The following is a 17,167-nucleotide window of genomic DNA, read 5'->3' on the forward strand; positions in this document are numbered from 1 at the left end:
AAAAAGGCCATATTAAGTGGGACTGCCAGAGAAGACGGGCCCTGAGCCCCAATCTAAAGCCTCCCAGAGCTTTAAGCAAGGGATGTGGATGTGCAGTAGCTCTGGTGGCAGTGTTGAGAAAGGATCAGGGAAAGCGGGGCTAGAAGAGGAAGCTGTGGACACGAGCTACTGCCAAGGAGTGGGCACTTAAAACCCTGGGCAGGGACGGCATGACCCAGTGGGAGAATGGCAAGGACAGCACTCCCCAAGACCCTCATCCAAACCCTCTCCAGCCCTGGCATGCGGCTTCTTTGTTCCATGAAGCACCCACCGGTCCAGGAGGAAAAGCAGCCTCTCTCTTCCAAGCCCTCAGCCCTTCCGCATCCCCGGGCGCTATCGCACGTGCGAGGCCCTCCCAGGCCGCCGCCGCCAGCAGATGGGCAAGCACCTCACTCGTCTTTGTTCCCCGTCCCCCTGCACCTCCGAATAAGGGCGGCAGCTCCCGCTCACCGAGCGCTAAAGACGCGACTGCATGACGGGAAACCTCCCACGGCCCTAAACGACCAAACCCGTGACACGAGCGGGTCACACAGAACTTGATGGATGCGTCCCCACCGAAGGGACCCGGGGAGAGAACCCGGGCTGTCCCACCCAAACCCCAGCTCCTTCGCTCTTCCGGGCTACTCGGCGCCTGAAAGCGGGCTCTGGGGCCGTCCCGGCCACGGCGCTCTCCCGAGGTCCACCCAGACGTCACCCCCACCGGCTGGGACCCCCGAGCGGCTCTGCGCCGCCGCAGAGGAGCGAGTCGTCAGGGCAGGACTCGCGGCCCACGGAGGCTGGAAGCGGCCCGTAGGCCGGGGCACCGACGGCCACCGCGGCCACCGCGGCAGAGAGCGACTCTGGCCGTGAACTCCCATAAGCCACTGCAGAGACGCAACCTCTTCCAATGCCATTAGACGGGCTGCCACTTAAACCTATCAGCGCAAAGTGGCGGTGATTCTCCGCCCAATCGGCATCTTTTTTTAATCTGAGGGCGGTGCGGTCATGGAGTCCGTCAGCCCAATGGGAGAGGTGGAAATTTCCAGAAAGAACGGGACCAATGGGCGCGGCCAGAGCAGGCACGATTGACGGACCAAGCGGCCAGTCCCTGTCGCAGAAGCTCGCCCCTCCCTCCAATCGTAGAACCTGGGGTGGGCGGGGCCTGCCGGGAAGAGTCCAATCCGAAGGCGCGGGGGAGGCAAGGCTACTCTCAACTGCCCAATGACAGAGAAGCAAAGATGATGGGCTAGACTTCAAGCCAATAGTAGGGAAGCACAGAAAGCCCCCTCGGGGAGCGTAACCAGTGAGCAGGCGAGGAAGAGGCGGGATCCGGGGGTCCCGGCAGCTTCTAGTAGGTTCCAGAAGGCGGCGCGTGCGGTTGGGAACGCGGAGCGGACGGAGTCGATTCAACGGGGTTCCGGGCCGGACTATGGAGCAGGTGAAGGGGGAGGGGCGGTCCAAGGCCCTGGGGCCCCTCGGACACCGGCGGAGGCCGGGCCGCGGGTGGAGGAGCGGGGCGGGGCGGGCGCCGGTCGGGGCGGAGGTCCGGGGTCGGCCGAGCAGCGGCCGCGGCGAGGGCGTGAGGGCCGCGGCCCACCGGGCGGGAGGTGAGCAGTGTGGCGAGGCGGGCCGCGGGGAGCGCCGGGTCCACTCAGCGTCCGTCGCCTGCCGCCTCTGCGAGGAGGGCCGGCGGGCCGGCGACACTTCGGCCTAAGTCCGGCCCGCGGCGGGAAGAGAGGCCGTGGCTGGCTGGGCTCGGAGGCCTCCCGGGAGGTGGCTCTCGGCTCAGCGGAGGGGGCGGGGGGGACATGCTGGGGGCGCTGGGAGGGATGGAGGTGGGCGAGGGGCTTCGGGAGAGGCGTCAGGGGCTCCGCGTCCACACCGGGGTACTCGCCGGGTGGGAGAGCTGGCACTGCCGACGAGAAGCCACCGGGACTTGGACACAGTTAACTTGAGAAGGAATGCGGGGACGGGAATACGCTGGAAGTGGCCAGCTGGGGGAAATACTACTCTTCTCCATCTGGAAGGGCCGGGATGGAAGAGCGGAGAGTGAAGGTTTGACGAGCGGCGGGCCGGCCTCTCTGCCTGATGCGGGAAAGGGATGGTGCCGCCAAAGTCCTTGGAGCGGCTTCCATCTCTGCCAGCGTTTTACAGATGTGTGTGCCGCTCCTCCCTCCTTTCTTTTCGGTTTTGTGTGTATGTGATTGAAGAGTAACTGAAGACATATTTCTGGAAGGTTGGCTTCTGATGACACGAGGAGGAATCGGTCGCTGTAGAAAATCTAGGCTATGTAGATAAGCAGCAAGAAGTAAGTTATTTGTCTCGGCTCAGCGTTTTTAGGGACCGAGTTTGTAGCTGCTGGTGGTTGCTTTCAGCCGCTTCACTATATCTTCGGCGGCCTGGAGATTGTGAACGGCCCGGAGAGATTTTTTCCGCAGTCGGACACTGTCATTGAAGTGTAGCTGTTCGGCCCCTTGTTTTCAGTGTGATCTGCAAAGCCTAGTGTTGGCTTTCTTCAGGTATAGTCATTGGTGCTTTGATCAAATCTAGAGCCTCTTTAGTAAAACAGTGGAAATGGAGGGATGAATAAGTTTTTTGCTCACTCAGGAAAATTAAATTGCAACTGGGATTAAATAGGCTACGATAGAGACAAAAAAAAAGATCGCTAGAGTGAGAAACCTAGTACTTGGACCTTAAGAAAGGGGTTTGCTCCTCCATTATCAAAATAGGAAAAAAAAAAAACTTTTTTAAAGTTGAGGTGCCCATTGTAGATGGAGCAGATGTGCAGGTACACTGTGAATGAATGACGAAACTCAGGGCCGTGACGTTTGCCACCACCAGCGACTGGCATTTTAACTCCAGGTGTGTCCCAGCCTACTCCTGAACTCATTCACCATGTGATTTCTCTGCCTTTGCTTTTCATCTGCAACTGGGAGATCTGTATTCCAGTTTTTGGAAGCACTGAAGTTGGACAGATTGGACTGTCCATGTTTTTTTCTTAGTACTTTTCAAATAAATCCCAAGGTAAAGTACTTTTTATCTTAGACCCAGTGCAGAGATACAGCTGTGTAACACATTTAACAAAATAGCGCCTGGGTAGCTCAGTTGTTAACTGTCTGCCTTTGGCTTAGGTCATGATCCCAGGGTCCTGGGATCGAGCCCTACCTTGGGCTCCCTGTTCCGCAGGAAGTCTGTTTCTCCCTCTCTCACACCCCATGCTTGTGTTTCTGCTCTTGCTATCTCTTTCTGTCAAATAAATAAAATCTTAAAAAAAAAAAAAAAAAGTGCTTGCTATTATGTGCATTCTGGGCTGGTATTTTCTTTTCTTTCCTTTTTTTTTTTTTTTTTAAGATTTTATTTATTTATTTGACAGAGATCACAAGTAGGCAGAGAGGGAGAAGCAGACTCCCCGCTGAGCAGAGAGCCTGATGTGGGGCTAGATCCCAGGACCCCGAGATCATGACCTGAGCTGAAGGCAGGGGCTTTAACCCACTGAGCCACCCATGCGCCCCTGGGCTGGTATTTTCTATTCTACTTTTAAGTGCTGGTCATGACCTACAGACTTGATTTCCATACCTACTGTGGGTCAGCACTCAGTTTGGCAAATGATGTTTGTAGGATAGGCAAGGATTTCATGGAGCTGTTCTCAGCTGCATCACGATGCTAGCTGAGTTTTTTTTTTTTTTTTAAGATTTTATTTATTTATTTGACAGAAATCACAAGTAGGCAGAGAGGCAGGCAGAGAGAGAGAGGAGGAAGCAGGCTCCCCGCCGAGCAGAAAGCCCGATGTGGGGCTGGAACCCAGGACCTGGGATCATGACCTGAGCCGAAGGCAGCGGCTTAACCCACTGAGCCACCCAGGCGCCCCGCTAGCTGAGTTTTTAACTTTTTACTTTGTGGAGTCCTTCCTGGGTTCTAAGTTTGTTTTTTTTTTAAGATTTTATTTATTTATTTGACAGGGAGAGCTATCACAAGTAGGCAGAGCAGCAGGCAGAGAGAGGGAGAAGCAGGCTCCCTGCTGAGCAGAGAGCTTGATGTGGGGCTCGATCCCAGGACCCCCGAGATCATGACCCAAGCCGAAAGCAGAGGCTTAAACCACTGAGTCACCCAGGCACCCCCTGGGTTCTAAGATTTTTTTTTTTTTTTAAGATTTTATTTATTTATTCGACAGAGAGATCACATCACAAGCAGGCAGAGGCAGGCAGAGAGAGAGGAGGAAGCAGGCTCCCCGCTGAGCAGAGAGCCCGATGCGGGGCTCGATCCCAGGACCCTGGGATCATGACCTGAGCCGAAGGCAGAGGCTTAACCCACTGAGCCACCCAGGCGCCCCTAAGATTTTTATCCGTTGCTAGATTTGGCGATCTTTTCCTTTCTTTTTTCCATTTTTAAAATTTTTAAATTTTTTTTTTAAAGATTTGGGGCGCCTGGGTGGCTCAGTGGGTTAAGCCTCTGCCTTCAGCTCAGGTCATGATCTCAGGGTCCTGGGATCGAGCCCATCAGGCTCTCTGCTCAGCGGGGAGCCTGCTTCCTCCTCTCTCTCTGCCTGCCTTTCTGCCTGCTTGTGATCTCTCTCTGTCAACTAAATAAATAAAATCTTAAAAAAAAAAAAGCTAATATTAAAGATTTTATTTACTTGACAGAGATCACAAGTAGGCAGGCAGGCAGAAAGAGAGGGGGAAGCAGGCTCCCTGCGGAGCAGAGAGCCAGATGTGGTGCTCATCCCAGGATCTGAGCTGAAGGCGGAGGCTTAACCCACTGAGCCACCCAGGCACCCCTGGCGGTCTTTTTCTGACTTTTTTTCTCAAGGTAGTCTAACATCTCTGGTTAATGGGTGGAACGTGCCTGGTTGGTGTGCCTCAGGGTTCCAGAGTCGCTTGCATCTGTATGTTTTGGGTCATAGCTGGAGGACAGAGAATGATTCGTAACTAGAATGCATGCTTGATCTCACCAAATGTGTTCGCATTGAGATGAGATCCTGTAGGGCATCCTTCATTAGGAGAAGCCCTGTAATTTAGGACCATGTTTTGAATATTTGAAAGGATGAGAGATTAAACCACAAGTAGTGTTTTCATTTTCTTGCATACTGTGTGTAACATTTGAATGGGGCAAAAACTGAATTGAGGGTCTAGCTCTTCTTTACTGACTAGGGACAGAGCAGTGATCTGCCGTGCCATGACACGTCACCACACCTCTGAATGCAAAGAGTCTTCCGTGATGGTGGGTGAGCGTCTTGGTGCTCCCAGAGAAGCGGGCGGGAAGCCTGTAGGTTGGGAGCATGTGTCCGAACACACTCCCTTCTATCCTTCGTGAATCCTCCTTCTGTGAGGAGCAGTGTGGCCCCTGTGTTTGGTTTATCATTTGGGCTTCTTGGTGGTGTAAGCAAATGAATTTGTTTTTCCATGAAAGGACCTCGTGAGTGTGTCCTTCATCAGCCCTAAGTAGAGATTTTGGGAGAGTGGCTGGAATTCCAGTTCACACTGAAGCCAGTGGCGAGCAGAGTCAGGCTTTTTTTTCCTGGTTACTTACTGTTTTCTGGTTGGTTCCAAAAGGTGTGGGAGATGGTAAATGAATTCACTAATGGGTTCTTTCTTTCGGTCTGTACATTAACTCTCTTGTCATGATAACTGAAGACAAGTAGAAGCGACACTTAGAAAATTGGGACCAAGCAAGTGTGTTAATGGAGAGAAAAACTACACTGGCTGTTTTTCGCCCTCAGGTAAATGAGCTGAAAGAGAAGGGCAATAAGGCCCTGAGTGCGGGCAACATCGATGACGCACTCCAGTGCTACTCGGAGGCCATTAAGTTAGACCCCAAGAACCACGTGCTCTACAGCAACCGCTCGGCGGCCTACGCCAAGAAGGGCGACTACCAGAAAGCCTATGAGGATGGCTGCAAGACCGTGGACTTGAAGCCTGACTGGGCCAAGGTAAGCTGTGGGCGCGCTGGGCTCTCCGGTGCGCTGGGTTTACACACGGGGCCCTCCTGACCCGGCCAGTTGTGTGTCGCTGTGGACGGATGGCGTCGTCCTCCCCGTCTGCGCGTGTGCCTCACGCTGACGGCACAGGCTGCCACGTCGGAGATCGCGTCCGTTGTTGGGTCGGGTCTTACCGCGTGTGCTGCTGAGAGAGAAGCGAGCACCGGCCAGGGTCCTGAGAGAAGCCGCGGTGGGGAGGGGGCGTCTTCGATATGTGGCTGCAGTCGTCGTTCTCAGTCTCTTTGGCGGTGCGCGCTGCTGCTGCTGCTGCTGTTCGGCCAAGGCGCGAATGCCCATTTGTCCTGTGAAATGTAGAACACGTTCTTCGGAGTTCATCTTCTGGATTTGTCCCTAGGTGGCCTTTATTTTGTGTCCCCTTTTTTGCTGGTTTAAGGGCTATTCGCGGAAAGCAGCGGCTCTTGAGTTCTTAAACCGATTTGAAGAAGCCAAGCGAACCTACGAAGAGGGTTTAAAACATGAACCAAATAATCCTCAGCTCAGAGAGGGCTTACAGAACATGGAGGCCCGGCTGGCAGGTAGGCGCCAGTGCACTGTTGGTTCTTTTTCTTTTTTTTAAGATTTTATTTATTTATTTGATAGAGATCACAAGTAGGCAGAGAGGCGGGCAGAGAGAGAGAGGGAAGCAGGCTCCCCGCTGAGCAGAGAGCCCGATGCGGGGCTCGATAACAGGACCTTGAGGTCATGACCTGAGCCGAAGGCAGAGCCTTAACCCTCTGAGCCACCCAGGCGCCCTTCTTTTTCTTTTTTAACAGGGTTAACTTTGAGGTTCCCCATGTACATATCAGGCTCAGAGGCTACAGGGGCGTCGTGGCTCAAACCGATTTCTATAACGTGCTTTCCTTTGTTTGCAACAGAGCGGAAGTTCATGAACCCTTTCAACATGCCTAATCTGTACCAGAAGTTGGAGAATGATCCCAGGACCAGGACGCTGCTCGCTGATCCCACCTACAGGGAGCTGATAGAGCAGCTACGAAACAAGCCGTCCGACCTGGGCACGTAAGTCAAGGCAGTGTGGTTTGCCTCCGGAAATGGACGTGAACATTGTGTTTTGTCCCTGGAATGTTATGGCAGGGCACAGAGGGGGAGAGCGCCCCTCTTTCAGACAGCAGGGGTTCTGCCATTGTTTTTTCTCTAATAAGCAGTAGGTATTCGTTGGTTTGTTGTTTTTTATTTCTGGAAAGGGTCAAGGGGTACATGTATCAGAATAATTTGGAATTTTTTTTTCTAAGTCTCCATCCACCTTCACTGTTTTACTGTAATTCTGATCTGGTACCAACCCTGTCCTTCCCGTGCGCACCAGATGCTGTCTCTCGGCACACTGGAGCGGGAACTGCTGGTTGAGATGAGTGTCCGGTGTAAAAAGCTGTATTTCCTAAGTCAGGCTGGGTCTGTGATCCTGAGATGAGATGGAGTATACCTGTAGCTCAGTGCTCTGTGTATCTGCTGCCTTCAAGAAATAAGTTTGAGGGCTGGTACCTCGTCTTAGGCGGATTATTGGAGGGTGGGGTATCCCCAGGGGTGGCTTGTGGCCAGAGCACAACCTAGCAGTTTTTCTGTGGAGGAGACGCTCTCGTATACAGTGATCTGAGGCTTAGCAGTCAGTGGGGGTTTAAAATCAGTTGCAGGGAAGAATGACTGCGGTTTTCTTTTCTTTTTTTCTTTTTCTTTTCTTTTCTTCTTTTTTTTTTTTAATCACCGCTAGGAAACTGCAAGATCCCCGGATCATGACCACTCTCAGCGTCCTGCTGGGAGTGGACCTGGGCAGTATGGACGAGGAGGAGGAAGTGGGAACGCCTCCCCCACCTCCTCCTCCCAAGAAGGACACCAAGCCAGAGCCGATGGAAGAAGATCTCCCAGAGAACAAGAAGCAGGTCTCGTTTTTTCTCCTTACTGTCAACATTCCTAAGCAGGCTAGCCAGCTGGCAGTCCCCGCCGGCGGGAGCGCGGTGGGTCGGGGCGGCTCTAACAGTTCTTGAGCGTCTGGTCACCGTCGTCATGGGAACGGTCAGTGTGTAAAAAGGTTGACTTGCCAAGCAACCTCATAAGCATGGTGGATCTTGGGCTAGCGGCCCGGGTGCTGGTCAGGGCGGCCGGTGGAGTTGTGTGTGCGACGACCCTTGTCCCCCGGGGTCGAGGGATGTCTACGCATCCGACTGAGGCTCCTGTGTTCTGGTGGATGGGCGTGTAGTTGAAAGTTGTCCAGTTAGCAACGCAGTCTCCCAGAGCGGGAGGCATGTGCTTACACGATTTTATTTCCCTCCTTATAAATGGGAACAGCAGATTGTTTCCAGATTTAGCACCTTCAGTTGGGTACGCATTCGTTGTTCAGGGTGTCTCAGAGCTGGAAAAGGGCCCCGTGATGCGAGTGGTAGCGCACAGTTCTCTGAAGACCTGTGCCCTTGGGTGGGCAGCCCCTTCTCATCCTCTCCCTAACCCTCTGCTGCTGTTTGCTGAAGACCCCTGCCCCTGGGCGGCCCCTTCTTGTCCCCTCCTCGCCCCTTTGCTGCTGTTCCCTCACAGTGGAGACCCCAAGGTGGCTGCACAGCAGGAACTGACTTGGCGCAGCCTCTCGCAGTAAAACCGGGTGCAGGACTTCTGTCCTCTTGGAGGTTGGTGCAGGCTGGAGGGGTTTCCTCTCCCCTGGAGAAGCTCTCTGCTTTTCGACAGCATCAAGGAGAGTGGATGGAAAAGGGGGCATTTCAGAGGAGCGTTTCAGAGGAAGTGGAGATGAAAGTTGTTTTTTTTCTTTAAAGATTTATTTATTTGACAGGCTGATCACAAGTAGTCGGAGAGGCAGGCAGAGAGAGAGGGGGAAGCAGGCTCCCTGCGGAGCAGAGAGCCCGATGTGGGGCTCGATCCCAGGACCCTGGATCATGACCTGAGCCGAAGGCAGAGGCTTTAACCCACTGAGCCACCCAGGCACCCAGGAGTTGAAAGTTTTTAGTTTTCTGTTCCAGCAGTTAGCCCTTCCCTTCTCAGTCCGTAGCTGGTTGAGGAGAGGCCGGCAGATGTGGAGACTGGTTTGTCGTACGTGCTGTGCGGGACCGGGGATAGGTCCCAGGCTCTTGCTCTCTTTGCCATCTGGGTTTGATTTGCTCAGTACTCCTTCCACGCTTCCATCTAGGCGCTGAAAGAGAAGGAGCTGGGGAATGAGGCCTACAAGAAGAAAGACTTTGACACAGCCCTGAAGCACTACGACAGAGCCGAGGACCTGGACCCCAGCAACATGACGTACACGACCAACCAAGCAGGTGAGGCCCAGGCCAAGGGGTAGGTGTGTCGTCGGCAGTCCTGGGGAGAGACCAGGACTGACTCTTCCTTAACCGTCCTGCCTGGCAGCTGTGTACTTCGAGAAGGGCGACTACAGTAAATGCCGGGAGCTCTGTGAGAAGGCCATCGACGTGGGCCGCGAAAACCGAGAAGACTATCGACAGATTGCCAAGTACGCGCGCCCTTCGGCTGTGCCCCCGCGTGGTGTGGAGGGGTCGATGGCCGAGACTTAAATGTTCTGCATGGGGAGGAGGGTTGCTGGCCACACAACCTGCTCTGTTAACAGTGGCCTGGAGAGGAGGCCGCAGGCATGGAGACAAAAGGTGTTTGGAGGGTGTAGTGTCCCAGCAGTGATGGGGGTCTTGTTCCTAGTTGCTGCTGTCTTTGCTCTGCAGGAGCTGACCTTGGCCTGCTCTGCCTTTAGCAAATTCTTCTCTTGCTTGTTTTTGTCAGAGCTTACGCTCGAATTGGCAACTCCTACTTCAAAGAAGAGAAGTACAAGGATGCCATCCATTTCTATAACAAGTCTTTGGCAGAGCACAGAACCCCAGATGTGCTCAAGAAGTGCCAGCAGGTAGGTACGGAAACAGGGACCTCCTCTCAGATTGTTACTTCTTACAGTTGCAGCTGTTTGTTCGCAAACCTGAAGTTTGTGGAAGTAGCGTTTTTGATCTAGAGTTTTATATAACGTCCTTGTCATTTGACAGCAGTAAGGAGTAACGTGGGTTGTTTGCTGTACTTTTTTTTTTTTTTTAAAGATTTTATTTATTTATTTGACAGAGAGATCACAAGCAGGCAGAGAGGCAGGCAGAGAGAGAGGAGGAAGCAGGCTCTCTGCTGAGCAGAGAGCCCGATGCGGGGCTCGATCCCAGGACTCTGAGATCATGACCTGAGCCGAAGGCAGCGGCTTAACCCACTGAGCCACCCAGGCGCCCCTGTTTGCTGTACTTTTTTACTGGCCAAGATTTTGACCTTCCGCTGAGGGTCAGTGCACTGAGTGTTATGGTTCTTATTCTAACTTTTTTTTTTTTTAAACCTCACACAACCAAAGTGTGTGTTGTGCCAGTTGTCATAAAGTGTGGTGGGAGCGGTGATTTTATTCACGAAAAGATTGGTCAGAATTTTTTTTTTTTTTTAAGTATCATTTATTTGGGGGGCGCCTGGGTGGCTCAGTGGGTTAAGCCTCTGCCTTCGGCTTAGGTCATGATCTCAGGGTCCTGGGATCGAGCCCCGCATTGGGCTCTTCTCATCGGGGAGCCTGCTTCCCCTCCTCTCTTTCTGCCTGCCTCTCTGCCTACTTGTGATCTCTCTCTCTGCTAAATAAGTAAGTAAAATCTTTAAAAAAAAAAAAAATGATGTCATTTATTTGGGAGAGTGCTTCTGCACACATGAATGGGAAAAGGGGCCGAGGAAGAGGGAGAAGCAGCCCCATGCAGAGCTCAGTCCCAAAACTCTGGGATCATGACTTGAACAAAGTCAGACACTTAACGGACTGAGCCACCCAGGTGCCCCAAGAATGGTCAGAAAATTTTGTTTTGGACACATGGATTATTTTTATTGTCTTGCTTGTCTTTTTTGTTGTGTTTTGTATGGGGTTGGTTTTGTTTTATTTTGGTTTTGTTTTTTTTGTTTGGTTTGGTTTTTTTTGACAAGGGTCAGAGGTGAGTAGAGAGACTCTTCAGGCTCCACGCCCAGTCTAAGCCAAAACCAAAACAGTTGGACGTTTAACCCAGTGAGCTACCCAGGCACTCCACAGTGTTCCTTGATAATGAGGAATGTGTCATTTTTTAAGTAATGTCTCCATCCTGTGTGGGGCATGAACTCAACCCCGAGATAAGACTTGCATGCTTTTTGAACAAAAACTAAAATGTTGCCCATGGTACTTTCTGGAAATCAGAGTCCAAATCAGGACTTTTTTAGCGCAGTATTTATATCCGTGAGAATTAAAATGATTATCCAAAGGATTATCTTTTCTTAGGCGGAGAAAATTCTGAAGGAGCAAGAGCGACTGGCTTACATAAACCCCGACCTGGCCTTGGAGGAGAAGAACAAAGGCAATGAATGTTTTCAGAAAGGTGCGGTATAGTTCAGGCGAGGGAGCGTTTGGATGAGAGCTCTGCAGGCCTGTCCCCTGCCCTGGCTGCCTGTGCGCCGTAGTCCCTGGTGTGTGTGTTGTGGGGGGGTGCTTTTTGCTTCCTAAAAAAGTTTCTTTTTCTTATTCAGGGGACTATCCCCAGGCCATGAAGCATTACACAGAAGCCATCAAGCGGAATCCAAAAGATGCCAAATTGTACAGCAATCGAGCTGCCTGCTACACCAAACTCCTGGAGTTCCAGCTGGCGCTCAAGGTGGGCAAGTGGGGACGCGGAGTGGCTGCGTCTGATTCGCCTGCGTGTGAGGAGCACGGGCTTCCCGCTTCCTCCATTGTCATCAATACCCGCTTGAGGCTCTTCCCTTGATCTTAGAGTCAGGGTGGTGGGGTATGTTCGATGTTTGTAAAATGCGGGATCGAAGTCTGCTCTGTCCTGGTCCTTCAAGCTACATTAGTGATTGGGAGCATTTGGAAAAGTGGATCCTGGGGGAGCCTGGGGGGCTCCATCAGATAAAGCTTGTGGCTTCACTCAGGTCACGATCCCAGGGTCCTGGGATGGAGCCCCGGGCGGGCTCCCTGCTCAGCGTGGAGTCTGCGTCTCCCTCTGCCCTTCCTACCCGCTCCTCCCCCGAGTGTGTACACTCCTTCACTCGCTTGCTCTCAAAAAAAAATCTTTAAAAGAAAGAAAAGTGGATCCTTTTCCACTTTCTCTGATGCTAGCTGCTGCTTCCTTCGTGATCCCCCTCTTCTCTATCCTGAGCTGCTCAGCGTGCGCGGCCGTGGTACCCAGCATGTTCGCACTGCGCACAGCCCTCCGCACTGTGCACCTCCAGAACCTCGTCATCTTCCCAAACTGGAACCGCAGCCTTTCTGCACTAACTCCCCGTTCCCTCTCCCCCAGCCCCTGGGACAGAACAGCCACCGTTCTGCTCTGTCTTTGTGAAGCTGACTCCTCTAGGGACCTTCTGGAAGTGGGACTGTCCAGTGCATGTGCTTTCGTGTCAGGCTCATTCCACGAGCACCGTGTCTTCGGGGTCCTGCGGTAGCCGAGGTCCGCGTCAAAGTCTTCCTTCTGAGCACTCAGAGCTGTTCGGTTGCACAGACCCGCCCCCCTCCTGTCCCTCCTCTGTGCTCTGTTGGCGGACTCCGTGGCAGTTTCCCCCTTGTGGCTACTGGGGTCCTGCGACCATGGCCGGGGCCGTGCAGTGCCTGTTGGGGCCTCAGCTTCAGTTCTTTGGGGGTGAAGTGCTGTGTCACTGAGTGGTTCAAGATTTGGATTTATTTTTTTTAATTATTTTTATCTGTATATTCTTTGGGGAGACCGCAGTATTGTTTCCCACAGCAGCTTTATCATCTGCCCTGACTTCTTGATGAGGTCAGTTAGCCCGTGTGCTATTCTCGGTCGCGCTGAGCGTGGTCAGGTGTGGTTCTGTCCGCACCGGGAAGGGGGTTCATCCCCACTCTCTTGAACACGGGCTGTCCAGTGCTTGTTGGTGATTTTTAAACTGTTCTCCAGGTGATTTTTAAAATGTTGTCCAAGCTTGGAGCACTTTTTTTTTTTTTTCTTTTTTCCTTTTTGGGTTAAAGATCTTGTTTATATATTTGAGTGCTGGGTGGCTCAGATGGTTAAGCATCTGCCTTCAGCTCAGGTCATGATCCCCAGGTCTTGGGATCGAGCCCCATGTCAGGTTCCCAGTTCAGCGGGGTATTTGCTTCTCCCTCTCCCCTTTATTCTCCCCAGTTGCATTCTCTTCCTACCTCTCAAATATATGAATAAATTAGATTTTATTTACATGGGGGGGGGTGGAGAGAGAACATGTGTGGCAGGAGGGGCAGAGGGAGAAGCAGACGCCCCTTGGAGCAGGAAGCTGTATGTGCTGGAGACCAGGACCCAGGTGCCCCAAGTCTAGAGCACCTTACCACCGTAAGGTGACAAAATGTGACTTGTGCGGAGACCCCTAGTACCTGCGTCCGTGATAGTTTTTGTTGTTGATGCCACTGTGTTCTGGGCCCTTGTCTGGTTTTTAGAGATGTCACTGCTGTGGTATAAGGGCGACATCAGAGCCAGGTTGGTTCGCCAGGTGGCCACCTATGAGGGAGAGCGCTTCTTCCCCAGCTACAAGCCGGACCATTTCTGGGCTAGCTTTATGCCAGAAAAGGTGGACGTGGGCCTGGGTGTGAAACGATAGTGTATGGCATTTTTTTCCCCAGAATTTCCCATTTCATAGGCACTTCAAACAAAAATACCCAAGCACCTGTGCGTCCTCCACCTCTTTGATCGGCATGGACGAGTTTTTGCCTGACCGTTTGTGAAAGGAAATGGGATACTTTTGGCACTCCACCCCTCCGCTCTAGAGTGCTCTTTTCCTGAGGTGTCTTTAAAGCACCTGATAATAGCGGGATGAAGGTCGGGAGGCTGGGTGCTGTGGGCCCCTTCAGATCTCCCCACTTGGGCAAAACTGCACATTAAAGCTGTCGTGATTGAGGCCCATGGATTTCATCCGGTTCCACGCGTGTTCTCTCTCTCTCAGACTGGAAGTTTCCCCATTGTTGACAGGATTTTGCATAATGTCACCTTTTTGAAGAGTCCGGGCTCCTTGTCTTCCTTGGGGTGGTCCGTAGTCGGGATTTGTCGACCCTCGTGGTTTCACTTGACTTGCTTTTCTATCCTCTGCTGGACCTTCTGTGAAAGGGCCTGGGGGTCCAGGTTAACAGAAGCTCGGGAAGCGAGACGACACTGTTGTGGGTCTGGGCGGCATGTGCGGTCGGTTGTTCTGAGTGATCCCTCTGCCTTCAAAAAGCTTGTCGGAAGGAGCAAGCCTCACTTTCTCCTCTCTCTTCCCAGGACTGTGAGGAGTGTATCCAGCTGGAACCGACCTTCAGTAAGTGCTTTTCCACTGCCGCCCCCGCCTGTGACCCTGGCACAGAGATGGAGAGCCCGAAAGGACGTGCTTGCCTGCCTGCGCCCCGGGGCAGGGGGTTGGGAGCTAGCATCCGCAGGCCTGACAGATACTGAGGTTCCCCGGGGCAAGGTGAGCATGGGAGCCCGCAGAGCCCCATTCTGATGACACCTCACCTTTCCCACTTCTCTGTAGTCAAGGGCTACACCCGGAAGGCAGCTGCGCTGGAGGCCATGAAGGACTACACGAAAGCCATGGATGTCTACCAGAAGGCCTTAGATCTGGACTCCAGCTGTAAGGTGGGGCTGCTCCTGGCCACCAGGGGGCTCTCCCTGCCCCCATTTCTCCTTTGGATCTTTTCAGTGTTGGTTCGCTCCTGCTTCCTTCTGCCTGTTTGTCTGGCCTACTGTCTCCTCCCTTCTCAGTTCCCTCTGTTAGCTGGCCTGGTGGAAGCAGTGAACCGGTCAGTGCTAATGTCCCCCTCTCTGGCTTTGCTGGGGTGCAGGAGGCGGCGGATGGTTACCAGCGCTGTGTGATGGCCCAGTACAACCGCCACGACAGCCCCGAAGACGTGAAGCGACGGGCCATGGCCGACCCCGAGGTGCAGCAGATCATGAGCGACCCGGCCATGCGGCTCATCCTGGAGCAGATGCAGAAGGACCCCCAGGCGCTCAGCGAGTAAGTGAGGCTGGGGAAGACGGAGACAGGAAGGCTAGCAGCAAGGGGCACGAGGCTGGGGCGGTGGGGGCTACTGTGTCTGGCTTGCGCACAGCTGGAGCGCCATGATCGCTGGAGCGCTCTGTTGGAAAGACCGGTTTTGCTGGGAGAGCGGCCTCAGCTTCAAGCTGTGTCCGAGGGTTTGTGCGGAGTGGGGCTGGCACGGTGCTGCCTGCGGGCTGGCCAAGGCCTTCCCGGAGGGGTCTTGGCCAGGCCTCCCATTCGGCCGCCTCCTATTGGGCCTTGCACGGGGTTCGCATTCGGCTGTCTCCGAGAGCAAGTAGGACGTTTTTAGGTTAAGTCTCATTTCTGACTATTTCGCTTTTCGTTCATTAGACACTTGAAGAATCCTGTAATAGCACAGAAGATCCAGAAGCTGATGGATGTGGGTCTGATCGCAATTCGGTGATGACTCGCTCATCATCGCCTCCCTTCGCCCTCATGTGGAAAGAGGAGCTGGGACCGCGGCAAGCAGCGCGGAGCAGAGGGGAGAGCAGGGGAGAATGAACAGCTTCTCTCTATATATTTATATAGACCTACGTGGAAGATAGAGACTCGTGTTTGCGTTACTCGCACCGCCGCTGCCTCTGGGCCCTCCCAGCACACGCATGGTCTCTTCCGCTGCCCTTGGGTTCCCTGTTCCCTTCCCCGCCCTCTGTCGCCGTCTCAGCTGCTCTCCCATAGTTGGTTATTTTTTATTTGGGGCAGTGGGCATGTGTGGGGAGGGGAGGCTGTTCTTCCCCGACCTCCGGTCCCAGCTGTTGTCACATTGTTAACTCCACGTGCCCTTCTCCAATAAAACAAGCCAGTCGGGCGTGGTTATACATTGTCATGTCCTTGTAATTTTTTTTGCCAAGTGACCCTGAAGTGCCTGTCCCGCAGGGGTTAGAGCCTGAACTGTGTGAGAGGTGGGAGTGTCCGCTGCCTGGCTGCTTTTCCAGGGGGGGGTAGGTCTGTGTCCCCTCTGTGTGCCTCTGTCACTAGGTGGCACTGTCGCCCAACGAGCTGCTGGAAGGGAGCCTGGGGCCTTCCCTGCCCAGAGTGGCGCAAGCGCCAGAGGTCCAGGTCCACATTCAGGTGCTTTTCTGCCCTGTCCATTCTTCACACTCTGCTCTCAGAACCAGAAACCAGCTAGATCAGGAACGCTGGGTCCCACCCCAGAACCAAAACTCGTTTCCCATTGGTAGAGTCTTCAGACCTCTGTCTCCAGAGACCAGATCTGCCAGCGGCTCCACGAGAACAGTCTTAGTTTTTATTTTATTATTATTATTATTTTTAAAGATTTTATTCATTTATTTGACAGAGATCGCAAGTAGGCAGAGAGGCAGGTGGGGGGCGGGGGGGAGCAGGCTCCCCGCTGAGCAGAGAGCCCGATGTGGGGCTCCATCCCAGGACCCTGAGATCATGACCCGAGCTGAAGACAGAGGCTTTAACCCACTGAGCCACCCAGGCGCCCCAATAGTCTTAGTTTTTAAAGAACTCCCTGCTCCTGAGGTGCCTGGGAGGCTGTCAGTTGGTCGTCCGACTCTTGGTTTCAGCTCAAGTCGTGATCACAGGGACCTCGGATCAAGCCCTGGGTGGGCTCTGCGCTCAGCCGGGAACCCGTTTGAGGATTCTCTCCCTCTGCACACACAGGTTCTCTCTCTCAAATAAATCTTTTTAAAAAAACCACTCACTGCTCTCTCTCTCAGCCCTTTGCTCAGAGGAGGCTCCTCTGCACCTTTCCTCAAATCCCAGTTCATCCTGCACAGGCTCCCTCCGCTGGGCAGCCTGAAGTTTAACCCCGGTGAGGTCAAAGTCCTGTACCTGACGTGCTCTGGTGGGGGTACTGTCTGCCCTGGGCCCCTGTCTGTTGGCCCCACTGTCACCAAAAAAGGTCAGTGATGACATGGCCAAGGTAGCCAGTGATTGGAAGGGCCTGAGAATGACCGTGAGGCTGTTGAGGACTGGCCCAGGTCCTGGCGGGACCTTGGGCTGCTGCCTGGATGATCACAGTCCTCAAGGAACCGCCGAGAGGCAGAAGAACATTAAGCCCAGTCCCAATCCTCACTTATCCTGTCAACATTGCCCGACAGATGCAGCCCCAGTCTTCAGCTAGAGAATTCTCTGGAACCATCGAAGAGGTCCTAGAGACTGCCCAGTCCGTGGGCTGCAGCGTGTGGTGCCCAGCCAGTG

At 53.5% G+C, this 17,167-nt stretch overlaps 1 protein-coding gene across 2 annotated transcripts; it reads left to right on the plus strand.

Moving 5' to 3' along the window:
- Positions 1-1,309: 1,309 nt before the first annotated feature.
- Positions 1,310-15,816, plus strand: STIP1 (stress induced phosphoprotein 1). 2 transcript variants are annotated; one of them, XM_047692343.1, is made up of 14 exons: positions 1,310-1,456; positions 5,735-5,944; positions 6,387-6,528; positions 6,868-7,009; positions 7,716-7,884; positions 9,138-9,264; positions 9,353-9,455; positions 9,737-9,857; positions 11,262-11,358; positions 11,507-11,631; positions 14,221-14,257; positions 14,471-14,574; positions 14,781-14,953; positions 15,329-15,816. In XM_047692343.1, the coding sequence occupies exons 1-14, from the start codon at positions 1,448-1,450 to the stop codon at positions 15,399-15,401; spliced, it is 1,632 nt and encodes a 543-aa protein (XP_047548299.1). In that variant the 5' UTR covers positions 1,310-1,447; the 3' UTR covers positions 15,402-15,816. The 2 variants fall into 2 exon arrangements, with proteins under 2 accessions (XP_047548299.1, XP_047548300.1); XM_047692344.1 differs by lacking the exons at positions 14,471-14,574; positions 14,781-14,953; positions 15,329-15,816 and adding an exon at positions 14,344-14,381 and having other exon boundaries at positions 14,221-14,311.
- Positions 15,817-17,167: the final 1,351 nt, after the last annotated feature.

The sequence above is a fragment of the Lutra lutra genome, chromosome 10 (genome assembly GCF_902655055.1).
Source record: "Lutra lutra chromosome 10, mLutLut1.2, whole genome shotgun sequence".
Classification (NCBI taxonomy): Eukaryota; Metazoa; Chordata; class Mammalia; order Carnivora; family Mustelidae; genus Lutra; species Lutra lutra.

Bases quoted from the DNA above. Each gene is read 5' to 3' on its own strand.
- STIP1 (XM_047692343.1), top strand. The intron at 7,010-7,715 runs GTAAGTCAAGGC...AATCACCGCTAG, and splicing joins AAGCCGTCCGACCTGGGCAC to GAAACTGCAAGATCCCCGGA. The intron at 14,575-14,780 runs GTGGGGCTGCTC...GCTGGGGTGCAG, and splicing joins ATCTGGACTCCAGCTGTAAG to GAGGCGGCGGATGGTTACCA.